Source organism: Sipha flava, unplaced genomic scaffold (assembly GCF_003268045.1).
Source record: "Sipha flava isolate LNK unplaced genomic scaffold, YSA_version1 34_pilon_pilon, whole genome shotgun sequence".
Lineage (NCBI taxonomy): Eukaryota > Metazoa > Arthropoda > Insecta > Hemiptera > Aphididae > Sipha > Sipha flava.
The window spans coordinates 556,043-574,714 of NW_020273045.1; the positions used below are offsets into that span (position 1 = coordinate 556,043).

Here is an 18,672-nt window from a genome sequence, read left to right on the forward strand (position 1 = left end):
ATCACTGTATATTAAAATTATTACACGGATGCTGATGCAGGTGTGTTTCACCGCCACAGGGACTTGTACCGCTCTTAATCTGCGACCAGTGTTCAATCCGACGAGATCGTTTTCCGATTACTACCGCGACCCTGCAATTTACTGCACCCCAACGTATAGTGGGGTTCCGGTGATTTATATATTTGCGTTGGTTTGGTGCTGGCGGAAATAATGATCATTGATAAATGGGTTCCGAACCACTAGTCAAAAATCCAAACAAAAAATGTTATCAAATGTTTTTACTTATTTTCATTATGTTCCGCGTCTCAGGATCACTTTGCATGCGATCCTCAATTCTCCTCTATCCGTTGGTTTTCCCTTCGACTCATTATTTTTAATTAAGTCTTCCCGTCTTGTTGAGAGATCTTTTCCGACATGGGTTTCGTTCCATTAATTATTTGTATATTTTGTTCTGATTCCTTCGAGCACATCCCACCATTACCAGTATTCGAGCTTTCTAAGTACATCAGTCATATATTTTGTACTCTGATACAAAGTCTTTAGCTCTGAATATTTTCTCCTACTCTATTATCCACTGGTATTATTATCATTAACTGACCTGGAGATTTTTCATAGAGTCTTTTTTATTTTTAACTCCGCACAGCATAACCACAAAAATCGGAGAACTTACTGATCAGCTTACAGCCTAAACTGTCACACCGCGGTATGTATTTGAAAAATTGATTTAATGTACTTAATATATATATTTTTTTAATATTGTTATACTACACATGGATATGATGAGGACGATGGTCGTGACATAAATATTTTTTCTTGGAGCGCGTATGAATAAATTCTCGTCTTGACCAAAGAAAGTTAGTACACAAAAACAAACTGTCAATAAAAATAAAATCGAAAATCGAATGGTGCGTGAGTGGTTTTGGTTTCAATCCATTGGCATTATCTCTTTTACAACGCTGGGAAAGACATTTTTTCGCATTGAAAAGACTAATATCTTGTATCGAGTGTCCAACAACAGAAAAACATATTACAATCGAGTCTGATAAAATTGAATAATGTGCCGGTAAAACATTATACCTACATAATAACGTATACTTAAAGTTTATTTAGTTTAAAACTGATTTAATTTAATCTTATAATTTTTAAATACAATACATGATAATATTTTCCCGTCGAAAATCACGGGGCTATGTTGTCGATAGCATTACAGATTCTGATGAGATTTGCACGCGTAGGTATATCTGCAACATTGAGTGACTTGCTGACATGGTGGGCAAGAAGGGAGAGACGATGTATGAACAGGTTGAGAAGGACCGAGGACGAAACGGAAATACACGGAAAAGAATGCGGGTTTACTTTTTGTAGCAGATTTTTGCACTAGGTTGGTTTATATAATCCCAGTGCGCGCGGATCGTTAATTTTAAAACGTAAATCACCGACAAAATACGAGTGACCGCCACCACCACCACTCTGTTTAGTTGTTCCTATATTTCGTATGTAATATACCAAGGGTCTTCAAACATTTTCACTCGAGGGCCACTTAAAATACCAAAATCTGTTAGAGGTCCAAAATCTATTAACATATGTAATTATTAATTTTATAGAAATATATACATGTAATCAAAAAAAAATGTTAAGAAAAATTTGGATACAACACATATTTTTAGATTATTCACCGATTGTTGGGGGGGGGGTTAAAATTTGTTCGCAGCCCATGATTTAGAGACCCTTGTTAGCTTCAGATTTTTTGCGATACTGCACATTATTCAAATACGAGGGTATTTTTTTAGTATGTTCGCTTAAGTCGCATACGCAAAATTATTATAATAACGTTCATAAACATCTGATCTATGCAATTCTTCCTAAAACTACCGGTTCGTAGATGAAAAAAATATTACATGTTTAATAATCAAATCAATTATTAAAAATTGTATAGAAAAATAATCATTATGGCTCGATCACTAGGGAAAAAATTGCTTATAAATGGCTATTGTCAAAATTTACAACAATTTAATTAAGAGTTCGCATTCTGTAATTTATTCGGAATATTTTTTTAATCTACCATGTTATTATCAGTTTTTTTTCTTTTTAATTTTAAATATTATGATGTATTTAGTTTTTTTTATTGTTATAACTAAACTATTAGATTTTTAACGCTCTAATCCATTACAAACTTGGCTTAAATTATTAGATATATATATTATATAAGTACACATTTTATCTAAATGCTGTTATTGTATATAAATAAAAAAAAAAAAAAATAATAATAATTATGTGAAACTCTTAGTTCTAGGGAGACTTCATGGTTGGGTGAGATACAAGGATTGGTGAACGATATCGGTATTTTAACCTTGAAACCAATATACCATTGGATGGATTTGTTTATATTTCTAAAAATAGTTGATATATTGGTATATCCAAATCTATTAGTAAAAAAGGATGAACTTTTAATGTCCAAACTTTCGTAAAAAAAAGCATCCAAAATTTCAAGTGCCTATAAATAGATTAGATTTTATTAAAACATTTTTAAACTATTAAATGTCTTTAAATTTCTAATGTAACTAGTCAGTAAATATTTTGAGATATTATGATTAATATTTATAGGATAGCAACTCAATAAATAATATTATTTATTAGGAATTCGTTGATATATCCGATTTTATTAAAATTTCATTTTTTATATTTATAAAAATATTTTTGAGCCATTCAATAATTGTATTACATTTTTTTTTTTAACAATTGTTTTAATAACTGTTATAAAATTTATAAAATTCGTAAAATTACCACTTCAAAGTACCAACCAGAAACCATTTTTTATCTTTGACTTCTTGAAAGCTGATAATTGGAGCAATCCTTCCGGTCGAAATCAATCACACACACAATAATACTTATCATGGTAAAACCAAAATATTCCTGATTTCGTTTACAATCTAAAATCATACATTTGACACGCTGTTCTGCTAACGAAAAAAGTGCGTTATTCAGAATTAGAAACTTGATAATACCATGTGGATAGTTGTAGTTAGGCGTAAGTGAATAGATGATGAGAAGAGGTGAAAAGAAGCGAAGGCATGAAGGAGAAAAATTAAATAATATTAAATATAAAGAAAAAAAATCACTTTTGGATAAAGACATATACAGTAAGAAAATATGCAGGTTACGCGATGACCTATTTTTGACTCAGCGAATGCGTAAAAATATACAAGCTAAAACAAATATGGTTAAAAATAATTAATCGTCAATTTTTAAAAAAGGTATATAAGCGAATATAAGTAACAAACTGGCCGATGAGGGACCCTGATGGAAGCGTAAGAACTTAAACCTTGAGAAACGACCTCGTGCTACAAAGAAATCGGATTGGTTAGCCGAGCTTTCTGTGCGATATTATCACAACGCGATGAATTGTAGGAGAGGATTTTAAATTAGTAAATGTGTACAAAAGATTTTGCGAAATACTCGGGACAATTCGTTATCTCGTTACCTGCGAGATTCCGTCGTGACTAGGAACGAAAAGGCACTGGTGTATAAGATTTTGTTTTCAAAGTCGTACAAACGGACCGAAAGTTAAAGTTTAAAAAACGGATAATGTGGCATTAACAGGACTAACAGAAATTGTCAGGGGACAAGAATGAATGCAATGCATTAAAACGTGACCGAAATAGAGCGAGAGAAAGAAAAGAATAATTCAAAGCGAACGGTTGCGATAAATTGACTTTATCAAAAATATCCTAGTCATACGTTTGCATCTGTTAAGAATTATATTTGATTAAATTACAATACTCGACTCAGGGGATGACTTATATCATAGAATTATTGTGAAATTTAAAATAAATAATCTAAGCGGCACTCTATGATACCTACAGTTTTTTTCATATTCTGATTTAATTAAATTCTGTTAATTTCTATGGATTGCAAAAAAACAGGTAAGATTTATATTATTACGTTGGGATAGTTAAAACCATTGACTTTTATGTGAGTAAACGACCAAAATGTAGGTGAATATTTCGATGTTAGTTACACTCATTGTCAACGAACAGGTTCATGAAAGAAGTAAGACATAAACAAATGTTTAGTTTTAAAATAAAAATAATAAAGAAACTGGACAGTATTGAAGAGGGATGACACATTTGTTCCGAAATTCAATCTTTTCACTTGTTTGAAAACAAATCACCCTCTAAAATTCAAAACCAAATTGGTCGATGTGCAAAAACAACTGTGACCCTTTTTTTCTTAACGGCACACGACTTTGATTAATCGTCAATTCGAAATCGTTTTCTTATTGAAACGAAACGTATTACGAGCCATGGATATATATAGAATGTTTTTAAACAAAACCGCCTATTCCTAAAACAGTATTTCAATGAGTTTAAATTAATATTCACCTATAAAGATCGGAAAGATTCTGTAGCTTTCCTTTTTTCAAAAATGTTTAAATTACGTAATCATCGTAACTATATATGTTTTTTAACTTAATCAAATACTTTTGCTTATCAATGAACGTAAAAACATGATTTGCTGTGTTTGAAAAAAATCTAATTTTTTTTTTTTTTATATAGCAAAACCGCAGAAATTATATTACCGCTAACATGGCCATGATTACTCGTAATAAGAAGGTACATAATTAAATAAATTGATCGTAGGTAAAAAGAGCATGAACAATTAAAATTTTTCTTACCTGCATTATTATAATATCAATGTACTTGTGTTCCGTTGTTTAATATAATGCACATTTTGGATTATAAAAATGATTAACAAAAAAATTTTCAATTTTAATTTGTGTTTTTTTAAAAGACAACCATTTTTCGAAAACTCAAGAATAGAAATTATTTTTTCTATTGATAATTTTTACACTCACGATTATTTTTAGAATAAATTTCCATCCCGAGGGTAATACTGTTGGCTCGGAGTATCAGGCGAATTTATTCCCGGCATAATTTCACTCCCCAGCTGGATTCACTGGGATATCAGTTCGACGATCATACAGGTCTATTTGTAATTATTAGATGCGTTTATGCTTATAATGTTTCGATTTAATTCTTCAAAATTATTCAAAAGTGAATATATAGCGCATAGATGTAGTAAGAAAATATTTTAAGTTCAAACCGTTTTCGGCAGGTATAATGTTTTGCTTTTAACTGTTGCAGTTATAAAGATTGTTCCAATCAGTACGGAGAGGTCAAATATAGTCTCCTTGTATCCGCTTATGCTGCGTATGTATTACATGTGCGGTATTATTCATACTACACGTATGGCTAGTGCAATAAACATAATATTATAATATTCAATTGCAACAGAATAGGATAGATTTGGTGATATTAGTATACATATTTGCAATCGAAGCTAACGACTGGAAATGCGGTTCGTGCGTAGTATGCTTGTTGCTTCTTTTTCTGTTAAGAGTGCCATATGCTCATTGTACGGGGATGATTATCATTCACATAACACATGACGATGTATTATTTCAATTAACATAATATCAAATGGAAATGTACTCGTATCCTCCGTGATGTACTCCGTTAGTGCTTCGTTTATCACCGGAAAACAGTATTATTAACCCCCGCTATAAATTAAGCTTGTCACTTTTGCAGTAAATTACTTGCAGTCGCAGCAATCACTCGTTGGTATTATAACATCATGGTTAACAACGCCAACAACGAATCCGTAACAATCATGTAGACATATTCGTCATTAGGTAATACCATCGGTTCCGAAACCATTGATAAGGATCCGATCACACGGTCTGTTATGCAGTACGCAAATGTTTTCTTATGATAAACTATATAAACACCGTGGTAAACTATAAACGTGGTGTAAATATTCCGTTTTAATTGAAAGTAAAATATTTTTAACGTTCATGATTTTCAACGGTGTGTGAAAAGTTCTACAAAAAGTATACCATTGAACGTAACTTATTATTATACTGTCATTATCATTATACTTTTAAAAATGTATCATGCAAACCGTGTACGCTTCGGTTGATTTAAAAGAAATTATGAAAAATGAGTAACGAAGATTGTCAAAAATAGAATCAGTAAAAATAAATATACACAATGTTCTAAAATCAAAAATGGATTAAAAGTTTATTTTCAAGCGAATGTTTTATGACTTTGGTTTAATAATTATAATAATAATAATGAGTAAAGAATATATGAATTCCCAACGACTCGAAGTAGAAGCGAATATACTTACTATTTTTTTACTCGTATATAGTTAATATATTTACGATACGCTAAGGTAATAAGGCGTAATAATTTATTTATTTATTAAAATATTATACGGGTTAGGACCCAATTATATGAATTAAATTTAAATATCATTAGAAAATATTATTAAATAATAACAGGAATAAATTTAAATTTAAAAAAATATATATAATTAATATAAAATAAACATATCAAGTTATATATAACGCTAGGTTAGCGGAAACGCGATTTTTAGAAGAGTAGAAGGAAATAAAAAAAAGTGGATCAATTTTATAATTATTTACAGAGTTCATGATTCTCAAAAGTGGTGTGTTATTTGCATAATTTGTAGTTTGAGATTTTAAATAGAATAGGTTAGTTGATCAGTTGTGAACTGAGGAAACTTTGAATGACAGACGATTTAAAAGGTTAGGACAGTCAATATATCCAAGTTAGTAATTAGAGGTTAGTTAGTAAGTATCTTATAAATAAAATATAAATCAAGTCTGATTCTACGCTGTTCGAGGAATTACAAATTCAGATAAGTAAGTAAAGGTTGTTTGGGGAATTCTGGATATATTCAACTTGAAAGCTAAAAACTGTAAGAACTTGTTTTGAACTTTTTCGAGAGTAGTTATTGATCCAATGTTATATCATGACCAGATAATTGAACAATATTCAACAACTGAGTGTACCAGTGAACAATAAATTTGAATAAAAACATTTTTATCATTGAAGTCGACACAACTTCTATGTGTGAAACCAAGCAATTTTGAGGCTTTATACTTTATGTAACACATATGAGCATTAAAAGTTAATTTTGTTTCAAAAAGTATGCCAAGATCCTTTATAACGTCAGTTATTCTGGGTAGAGGTATACCATTGATATAATAATTGAAAAATGATTAGAATGTGAACAGGAGAATGTCATTAACATTCTTGACACTTTGAATATTAAGCGTAATGCAATGTTTATTGCTCCAATGAAAAATCACGTTTAAATCAGATTGTAATAATTCAGCATCATAAAAACAATTAACGACACGGTAAAATTTAATATCATCAGCAAACATAAGCTTAGAACTGTTTAGAAACGTAAAGTCATTAATATATAGTAGAAATATAGTTGAGGCTAGATGAGAACCTTGAGGAACACCCGAATTAACTGATATTGATTTTAAGTGAAATTCTTTATAAATAACAATTTGGGTACACTAAGAAATGTAAGACTCAATCCAACAAAGAAGAAAACCACATACGCCAATATATTTTAATTTATGCAAAAGAATAGTGTGATTGACTTTATCGTAAGCTTTAGTGAAATAAGTATAAATAACGTACATACGTAATCTAGCTAAAGAACATAAATTAAGAGATTTTGAAGGGTTAGTTAATTAATAGAAGTCGATTTAGATAGTCTAAAACCTCATATCTAATTATTCGGAACTTTCGTTTATTCCAAAATATGTTGTTCCCGAAAACAACATATTGTTTTTTATTAATCAAACATAATTATACTTTTAAAATATTTACGATGGTTGCTTATAAATACACGAAATCAAAAAAGAAAAAAAAGTTTGCTCGGAGTTGTATAAAATCATATACAAACTTAACTTATTGCGTTAGTATCTTTAAATATTATGTCCCCCAATGTTTAAAAATACGCTGCTGCAGAGATAAATTGAATTCCGATTTTTAAATATTAAATTCTTGAAGGTTCTGTTACTGGATAGCCTCGCTTCTCAAACGATTCATGTCATGTAAATATTGTTCGTTATATACCTAATTTGCTTATTGTATAAATGTTACAGATTCTAAATATTCCGTAATTTTTTAAATAAAAAAAAAAACTAATAATGTAAAAATAAATAATATGCTGTTTCAGAACATTCTTCAGTGTGAGTTTATTTCGCTAAATTGATATTTGGGTAACAGAATATAATAATTATAATTTATATTATTGTTTAAAATGTTTGTAATAGCACGCGATGTGATAAAACATTTTATAATTTGAATAACAGTAAAAATAAAAAATAAAATTCCCGAGCGTACATATTTTTATGTCCAGAATTGCTACATTCATTTCGCCAGGTCTAATCCCACTTTCTACATCGATCCTCAGATATCTATTCGTGCACTTAATATGCCATCTAACCGTTCGATGCATACTGTTGACTTACTTAATATTGATGCTTTATTTTAAAATATTTAATTCACTAATTGTCATTCCAACACCGTATATCTAATAAATTGTGGCAATCGTTAATATCTTGTCAGGTAAGACTTAACTATCGTTTGGAATCGTTTCAAATTGTAAAACGCATCGCTATATGTGCTATCGCGTTATTTTATTTTTATGTTTTAAGTTATCCATTCAGTTCATTGTTTCTCGCGCAATATTTATCGACTGTACTTACTATTTTAACGAACATTTTTGTTGAGTTCGTACACGTCGAAACAATTAAATGAATAAAACACAGTGCTGCTACAGACCGTAGATTTTCCCAAGTCGTAAACGAAAGTGGGTGCTACGGCTTATCCTGTTGATAGAACGACGGGCTAGAACGGTAGAAAGGATTGAAAACAGACGCGGTGAAGGACGACCGTACAATATCGATAATACTTCCTATGGCATTTCGGCAAAAAATCTAACGCGAAATGTCCGCGCGTTGAGAACTCAATGTTTACGCCACGCGGTTTTCATCACGTGTCCTAAACAACGAGATGAACACTATTGATTGTCTTGCCATGACCCATTTGCACTCGCGTCATGGATTTTACGTATGAATGATTCATATGTGCGCTGAACTCCTTATACGTTTTGCTCACGATACGGAACAATGCAAACCGTTGTTTTTACGTTTCGGATTTCCAACGCCTTTAATCCACCGAACGAATCAAATCTGCCGACCTCCTATTTCACATCAGCATCATTTGCGGTGGAGTGTCGTAAGATTAACCCAACGAAAGACCACGTCGTCATAGGTTTCGTTTTGAGTTGACACCGGACCATGTAAAGACGAAAATACTAGAGAATGGATAATTCGACAAAACAGAGAACTAAAAGTACTATATCAATACTCAAGTACCGTGCAAGACATCACCGTGAGATGACACAAATGGATAGGTCACGGATAGCGTAAGAAAGGATCTCTGCTGAGAACATTACTAGAAGACACTCCACAAGGAAAAACACCACTGGGACGCCCGAGATTACGAAGGGATGACAGGGTAAGAGGAGATGTGGAAAAATTGAGACCTGGAGAAGACTGGAAAATAATATCACTAAATAGGGAAAGCTGGAGCAAATAAGTTGGATCATAAGGTCTTGAAGGCCTAATATCACTAAGAAGAAGAAGAAAACGATGCGCTTGTATCACGTAATGTTGTCCCGTACAAACGTACGACATGGCGAACATGGTGTATTTTTAATATTACATTAACTTATCATCGAAACTTAAAATGCTCAAAAGTAAGAACTTTATCTTCGTTTTGTTTATTAAATTTTACAATATTTTAATTCTTAGGCGGGTAATGAGTTGTTTTTTTTAAATTTTTTAACCGTATCATTTTACCTTCAAAACGTGCCATGAAAAATTTAAACATTTTATAAACGTTTTAAAGGGAATTGGAATCTTTATGAAACAAGTGGAGTGGACACTAGAACATTTTAATAAGTTATGCACCATCGTTTTTGCAAGAAAGTGATTGATACTCAAAAGTTTGCCTCAGGCCTATAGCTCCATAGATCAACGTCGATACAGGGTCATACACTCGAGTGCAAGATATGATCTTATCCGTTGATCTATAGATAAAATGGTCACTTATTTATGATTTTTATGCGAAAACGGTAGTAGGGACTCAATTTTTTATTTTTATTATAAAAAAGAGAACTTTATCATTGACAGCATTTTTATTTTTTCTAACTAATTTCAATATTTATTTTAATATTTTTATAAATAACTAAGCCTCAGCTGCTCGACGATTGGCTAACTATTTGATTTATGTTTTACATTTATAAATAGCGATAACAATTTTTCTTAAGTACTATAATGAAGGAATGGTACAATTTTACAAGATGTTTTCGATATTTATATTTTCTGATTTCAATAATTATTATAGCTGAAAAAAAAAAACTTAAAATTTCACAAATCATATAAATAATAATGAATTAATTTTTGTTATCGTAGCTAGTGTAGGTAATTCTCGTTAAAAAAAAAAAAAAAAAAAAAAACTAAAATAAGAGCCGCTATTATGGATTTTACACCGAATGGTTTTGTATTGCGTAAAAGGAAGTTTTACGACTAGATTACTGATGGTTCATCATGTCCTCATAAATGTTTACCCCGCTACTGCCGTCGTGTTCATACATTTATTTCTAATGGTTGTCATCGCACAATTATTTTTACTACTGTGCAGCATAACGACGTGTAATATAATATCATGGTTCTGTCGACCACCAGTGCATATCTGACGGTAACCGCGGTTTTTCACTTTGCAGTTACAACATATTGTTCCTTTGCGTCACTTACATCATACCCCTGGCAGTGATGGCTGTGTGCTACACAATCATGGGCAGAGAGCTGTGGGGCGGCAAAGCCATCGGACAGATGACACAGAGACACATGGAGTCGATTAAATCGAAAAGAAAAGTGAGTACCTGCACCGCCGTTTGCGTCGATCGCCGCGCACTTTTCAGACCTTAAGGTACGGTTTCCAAGCTGCGAATAGGCGCAACGATCAGCCGCAACGCCTGTTGCGTGTATTTTCTACATACAACCGAATGCTGCGGCTAGTATTTATTTTCAGTTTAATTCAACTCGATATTTCGTGGTGCACACGCGTATTTTTTTTTTTTTTAATTTGTCATTACAAGTAACTAAAAACGGAACAAATAATTATAAATAATAATAAAATAGTCATGAATTTATTATAAAAGTAAGAAGAAGAAAAAATGTATGTTACCTCTTCAAATGACCTCTTCAACTAACAGCTCATCGTCAGTTGCCAGAGAAGAGAATTTTCGATGTTTTTCGATTTAATTAATTTGTTTATAAAAATATATAGTAAATTCCGTACCTTAAACTGTGCTTTTACACGAGCACATAATCATTTTGGGTTGTTATCAAAACGGTGATATTACTGTTGCGCTGATTTCGCGGCTATGTTTGCGTGTACGTGCGCGCCGGGCAGGAGATCGCGAAAACTGTGTTTTCGTTGGTTTCAATTAAAATGTTTACGAAATTCGCGAGCAAAACAAATTAAAACCTGACAAAAAATTATCCAAAACAATTATCTCGGAATTCGTGGAATTCATGCACGCGCATTGCAGTTACAAGAAATTAAAAACTGGGGCAAAACGTTTAAAATTAATTGGTTTCTTTTTATCAATTTATTCGTTATATTTTTATGTAAATAAAAATGGTGAGAAGACACATTTATTACGGTTTAAAGACCTAATAGCCTACAGTTATCAGCGAAAGTTTAAACACCGGTTATTATTTTAATTTTTTTTTTTTTTTGTTTCGGAAGAAAAAAAACACAGACAACGAAAATATGTTTACTTAAGTTTATATAGATTGCTTAAAATATTTCAACGATTATTCCGTTCATTCATGTAGTCCAAAGTAAACAACATTTCATAGAAGACTGGTTCTTGTTTTTGTGCATATCATATACTCTGTTATTTAACCTAATGAAAACATATTGTTTTCGCACTCGAACAAAGCCCTAAAGTTTATCAAAAATACTTCAGCGTCTGATTCAGTAGATAATAAATATTCTTTTACATTCTGTCAGCATCGACAATAGCCATACAAATAAAAAAAACTAAAAAACACATTTGTTCAAATTATTGTAATTCGGTTGAAATAGAGAAAGATTTCCGTACACATTATTAGTATACAGAAATAATAAAATATATTCTAGTTGTAAACTTAATTATTTATATAAATACGTCAACGCTGATTCAAAAACTTTATTCGTGTATATATCACAACTTAATGTTTCACCGATCGGTCTTTATGGAATTTTGAATTAATGTATATAAAGTTTTCCAACTTATAAATAAATTATGCTATCTGTAAGTCTAAGGAACACTATGTTCGCCCTACTACGAAAATATAAAATATCTAAGCGCGTATGTATGTAATAACAGGATTTTACACAATCAACCCTATCATCTATATAAATATCATGTAAGCGTGTAAAAGTCTAAAATACAATTTTCGATCCAAAAGCTACAAAATTGCACTAAAAAAACTAACCAAAAAAAACTTCAAAATCAAAATTTCTGAAAATATGTCTTAAGATCTTAAACGCTTTCATAATGTCATAAGAAAAGTACACGAAACGAACTTTTAACAATACGAGTATTTCACATGAACCAATGGAAAACAATACAAAGTGTATGAAAATCCTAACCCTAACAATAATTAATTCTAATGATAGCTCACAAACTCACAGGTGCTTCTAACTACCATTCGTTCAGTGTACTCTGTATTAGTGTACTGTCAACACGATTGTCTTGACGTCAACAGTTGTTTTGAGTGCTAGCACACATTATGTTACTATACTACGAGTGCCCAAAAATAATTTCCAAGTGGCAATTACTCAAAAGTAAAACTCTCAGAAAGTTGGTTTTCTAACTATAAATCTAACCATTTTCATTTAGCTTTATAAAAACGGTATTTTTAATAAAAATACTTTTGAACGTAATTTGAATTTTATTTTTTAACCGCACAATTTTAACAAGAGTTTCGCATACGAGTATAGCAAAAAAATAAATAAGTAGAGTGAAAAAATTGAAAGTTTTTTTATTAATTTAGACTATTTTGTTTGAAAAATAAAATGAAACTCTGGTGTCTAATGCATTAATAATACAATTATAAATAATTATAATTTATAGTACCTACATAGTTTCAAGTTAACAAACAAAAATCTCCTATATGAAATACTGTACAATCCGTGTGTTTTTAAATTTTAAGATGTTTACGTACGATGATGTTTTATAATATTTTTCATCGATCGAAAATTCACTTAATCTCAACAAACTTGTTTTCCTTAATAAAACTGATGCAGTTTGCGCTTAAACAATTACTTTTTTTTCATATTAATCAAACAATTTTCTATTATTTAATCGTTAAATCATTTTAATGGTTTTAGTGGACTGCCACATTTTATTATATAACCATTGATGTTTATTTGCACATTTTGGTATAAACACAATGTTATTTAAAAATTATTTTTTTACATTACTTTATATGTACTAAATTATCAAGCAACCTACAACTGAAATACATTCACTTCTTTCAAAACAGATTCATATAAACTTTAATATTAATAAAAGCAACATATCGATAGTTTATTTGTTCTAAACGTATCTCCACAAGACCACACTATCCACCAACTTTCAATAACTTCTGTATATTTTTACTAACATTGTATTCGGCTAGTATAATAGTACAATACTCGTATATGATTAACAAAGGTGTAGCTTGGCCGAGTGAACGAGACCGCTGTGCTTAACCGCATAATCACCGGTTCGGATCGGGTATCCGATGGTTTCACTTTTTGGACCGGGCAACCGCCTGGAAAGAAGAAACCCCCTCTCAACCGATCAAATTTTCTGAAAACGAAGTTCACACACATGTTAACTTATTGTAGCCCTATCAGACGACACAATAAGCACAGGGGGCAAATGAATCTAGCTGTGGAAGGCCCCTTAGAAAAAAAAAAAAAAATTAATAATAGTAACATAATAAACGCACGAAACCAATATTTGAACAGCCCGCGATTCAAACGTCCGAATCACAGTGTTTCATATCGCCTGTTGTCAAACTTGGATTTCAAATTTTAATTGGCTCATGTTTACATAATTTAATAGGGTCCTTTTCGAACGTAGTAAGTATTTCGCAATAAAACAGCGTTCGCTTTCTGGGTACGACGTCAACCGTGATCGTAAATATGATTTAAAAATCAAGTATATTCGAATACATATATATATATATATATATATATATAATGTGACTGTTTCCGGTCGAAAACACCAAACGTTTTGGGAGTGAATGGTTTGGATGTTTTATGATTCGGTCCGGACGATTGTGCTTCGAGTGGTCAATAATAATTTTGGTGTTCTTAAATAATAGAAAAAAAACATTTATTAGCTTAACAGGGTCTGATGTGTGCAATGTTATTTATTATCCCACCTATTATGTACTTCTGTATAATAAAAGAATAATAGAGACGGAAAAATAATTCAAAATATACCTGAATATAAAACAATATATATGCATTACTAGTAGGTAACATAGATATTTTTATTTAGGTTTTATGCAACCATAACAGAATAAAATCACTTGTTTGAAAAACAAAAGATTGCATAACATTTCGGAAACCATCACCTTTCATTATGGTGTGTGGGTTAATGTGACGTACGTAACCAACTTAACAAGGTGGTTTTATAGAAACTGATTAGACGAGTATTGTGACTTGAAAATGTCATAATAAAATAGTAAAATAGCACGTTTTGTTGAGTCATATCCAGAAAAAAGAAGCACGTGTTATCTTCAAACAACATTTGCATTATATTAATATATGCGCGTACAGAATATAGGGTAAACCACAATAAAGGCATGGATCTATTATCGTCATTATGTACCAACTTGGTAGTACAATGCCAATTCTATAAGTATCATGGATTTTAAACCAGTGATCAAAACTCATTGTGATGAATAACGATTGAAGAAGTATCTAGGATATAACACCTCTTCACAGAAGTTTTTGGTAATTTTCCCGGCGACGTTAAAAAACGCCTTATAATTTTCTTATACATAAAAATGGCCATTGTACGGATGATGTTATATTCCATGCATAAACTGCGTTACATTCAGAATCTGAACCAATGACGTCCTCAGGGGAGAGGGCGAATATGACAGTCACCTCTGCCCCCATATGACCTATTTCTTTTTCTTTAAATTGTTATTATCTATATGACACTAGAGAAATATATAAAAGTACACTATAAATTCATGTATGAAGTTTACCTCCCTTCATTTAAAAAGATCTAGGTATGGCACTGATCTGAATGATACGTAAATTGGTGCAATGGAATTGACATTCGATAATTTGTTGAGTTTCTTTCGTTTTTTCTTTTAAAAATCGTTAATTTTTTTTTTTTCGTATCAGTAAAATGAATTTCACGCGATTTAATCGCTAATAACGGATAATAATACGGACGGAACACAGTACGATTCAATCGGGTTTTTGATTTCCAGGTGGTCAGAATGTTCGCCGTCGTCGTAACGATTTTCTTGATCTGTTGGTTGCCTTATCACTCGTATTTCGTATACGCATACCACAACAAGGACATAGTGGTCAAGGCGTACGTACAAGATCTTTTCCTGAGCTTCTATTGGTTGGCGATGTCCAACTCGATGGTGAACCCGATAATCTATTACTGGATGAACCCGAGGTAGGTGCGGGTCATACCTGTCGTGTTTCGTCGGTCCAACTGCGGCCGCGACCGATGCGGTGTACCTGATACGAACGATGGTATTTTTTCTTTTTCTTCTAACAACAGGTTCAGAGCGTATTTCAAATTGATCATATGCTATTGCGGCGGCCTGAGGAACTCCGACAAGGAGTCCATAGATCTGAATGTGATTCGGATGAACGGCGAGTCCCACTACTACTTGACCCGGTCCAAATCAGGTAACTCATTCGAACGCGTACTTACACATCATAATTTATGGCTACCGCGAAACTGATTGGTACATCGTAGACTTTGGTTTTCAAATGCGAAACTCTGCACACAACATACTGCCATTATACTACATTGAACGCAATATTCTTATTTGTTTTTATTTCTACTTAACCTCAAAATCGCACTTAACGCGACGTACCATCCTACTGGCAAACACACGTGTTAGCTTTGTAGTGCTAAAGATCACGTGACTGTATTGATAGTACATAATCAAATATTCGTTCGTCGACAACTGCAGCAGTTTATTCGAACGGTCCCCGCGGTATTAATTTCGATAGCGAACCACACGAGCTGCTCAAAATTGAATTTAATACCGTTTCAATATAATAGCCAACGTTGGTTCTCGGCTATATACACGGCGTATTAATTAGCGCATACTCATGAGCAAATAGGATATTTTAATACTAAAATATCGGTCACGAGCATGCGAGATTTCAGTTCCACATCAAAGCTCATACCATCATCGCGCAGAGGCTTCGCTGTAGGTGCATACGATTCAGTAATACATGATATGACACTTAATATTCGCGTAACACGATAATCGACAAACATAATTTCCAAAACTACGATTGCCAACCATAATGTATACGCTCATGCCTACTAGGAAACGTTAACGCGAGCAGTTGGTCAAAACACGGTAAAATGATGTATAATTTTAGAAAGCGCAGTGCAATTAATCAATGATAATAAATGATACGCCTTACTGAAACGAAACCGCTTTCCGAGATCCATTTTTCGACCGCTATCTCGCGCACGTTGTTATTGACCATATGCACGTGGTGCCCATTGACTTGTAGTTAAGTAGCTTTTGGCGTTGTACAGTGGAACGGTTAACCAGGTCCAGTGTCGTTGGCAGTCCAACACTTACGGCGCCAACCAGACACCCGAGTGTTATGTCTGCCCAGGGACTACAACGAGGTGGTACGGTATCCGCGGGCAGCAACACGAGATGATCAAACGGAGACGGAGCCGATCAATAGGTAAAAACAGTAGGTGCAAGCAAAAACATGTACGATAAACACAATTGTTATTGTATTACGTGTACGAAACGTGCTTTAAACGAAAACGTAACACTGTAGAACCACCGAACTCATTGGCTACATCTTGAATATACTTTGTACGGTCGACACAACACTATGTGACGTGATACGTAACTGAGGTGTTTGACAATCCGTCTTGGTATCTATTTTTATTTTTTAATTCGTCCGTTTTGTTTTTTCGGAGTGGAGTGCGAACGTGATAAAGATGATTTTATAATACGGCTTAGGGAATATCTAGGCAAACAATATAGGAATGTGGGAATGAAATAATCAATGTTCCAAGGTGAAGTCGTAAACTTTAAATATTTAGGATCGATTGTACAAAAGGACGGAGGCTTTGGTGTGTAAGCAAAACATAGCATTAAGTGTGGTTGGGTAAAATGGAGAAAAGCATCGGGCGTTTGATACGATAAGAGAATTCCAATAAGGCTGAAAGGTATATTTTACAGGTGTGTAGTGAGACCAACTATGCCATATGGTTCAAAGTCTTGGGAGGTTGACAGGATAAGAGAGCATTGTACGAGTGTTGTGGAAATGAGAATGCTTAGATGAATGAGTTGAGTGATAAGAGAATATAGAATAAGAAAGGAATATGTGATGGATAGTATTGGTGTAGCGTCGATAGTGGACAAGATGAGAAAAAATGATCTGAGATAATTTGAGCATGTGATGAGATGAGAGGAAAGAAAAGCATTAAGAGTGGATATGAAAATTAAATTATAATTAATAATAATTAACAGAAAAGAGAAAGAGGAAGATCAAAAAAGAAATGGTTGGATACGATTGAAAATGTCATACGAGGTATATTGGTATGAGCGTAGAGGATGTAGAAAATCGAGACGAGTTGAGGTCTAGGACAAAGATAGTCGACTTCAAATAGTTGAGAGAAAGGCGAAGAAGAAAAAAAAGAATGTTTCATAATAGGGAGAAAAGAAGAATAGAAGAATGTAACATGATCGAACTCGCAAATGGTTTCCTCGTAGGTTAGGAATTCAAGCAAAGCTCGAATTAGTATGTTAGAGAAATGTGCTGTGTTCCATGCGAAGGCAGTAGAAAATGAAAATAAGAAGTCTGGACATTTTTAAAAAATTTACATTATGCAAACATTATTTCATGACGATGTGAATATTACTATTTAAGTTGTGTAATGTACACAGTGTACGATTTTTACAACAAATTTTGATTAATTTTAACGTCCATAGCTTATTTCCGGAAAAACAAAATTCAATCATTTTAAGATATTTTAAAGATATCATATTTATTACGACTGTAAGGTTTCATTTTTCATCTTAAGCTAACCACCCTGCACTGTCTTATTTGGTCTTCGGTAGATCGGGAACAAAGCCATCATTATATTACTGATATACACCAGCAGAACTAGATTAAGGAGGAGAGGGGTTGGGTGCTATAGTGTCGGACCGTGAGTAGAAAGGGACAACAACGTGTTTTATAATCGTTGAAATATAAAGTACTATTTTATCAATAAATACGAGTAGTGACTATTTCTACATTATACAAACATACCATATTTATTATAAATTACTAAATCTGAATAAAAATATTAAATAATTTTGAATGAATGGGCCTCGCCGAAAGCAATAGCCCTTATATTACGATCATAATCCGGCCCTGTACACCAGTCGTAACAAACAAATGATAGGATTTCCAGAACAATACGGTTTTGTGG

The 18,672-nt window shown here is 32.5% G+C and overlaps 1 protein-coding gene across 7 annotated transcripts in view; it reads left to right on the plus strand.

The window, feature by feature from the left end:
- Positions 1-18,672, plus strand: part of LOC112687439 (tachykinin-like peptides receptor 86C) — a 196,265-nt gene that overhangs the window by 174,991 nt on the left and 2,602 nt on the right. For 6 of the 7 annotated variants that reach the window (XM_025560159.1, XM_025560162.1, XM_025560161.1 and 3 more), the window contains 4 exons: positions 10,684-10,834; positions 15,458-15,654; positions 15,763-15,893; positions 16,784-16,925. In XM_025560159.1, the coding sequence (XP_025415944.1) occupies positions 10,684-10,834; positions 15,458-15,654; positions 15,763-15,893; positions 16,784-16,925 (621 nt within the window). Of the gene's footprint in view, positions 1-10,683; positions 10,835-15,457; positions 15,655-15,762; positions 15,894-16,767; positions 16,926-18,672 lie in introns of all 7 variants that reach the window. The other variant, XM_025560156.1, reaches the window with a different exon arrangement.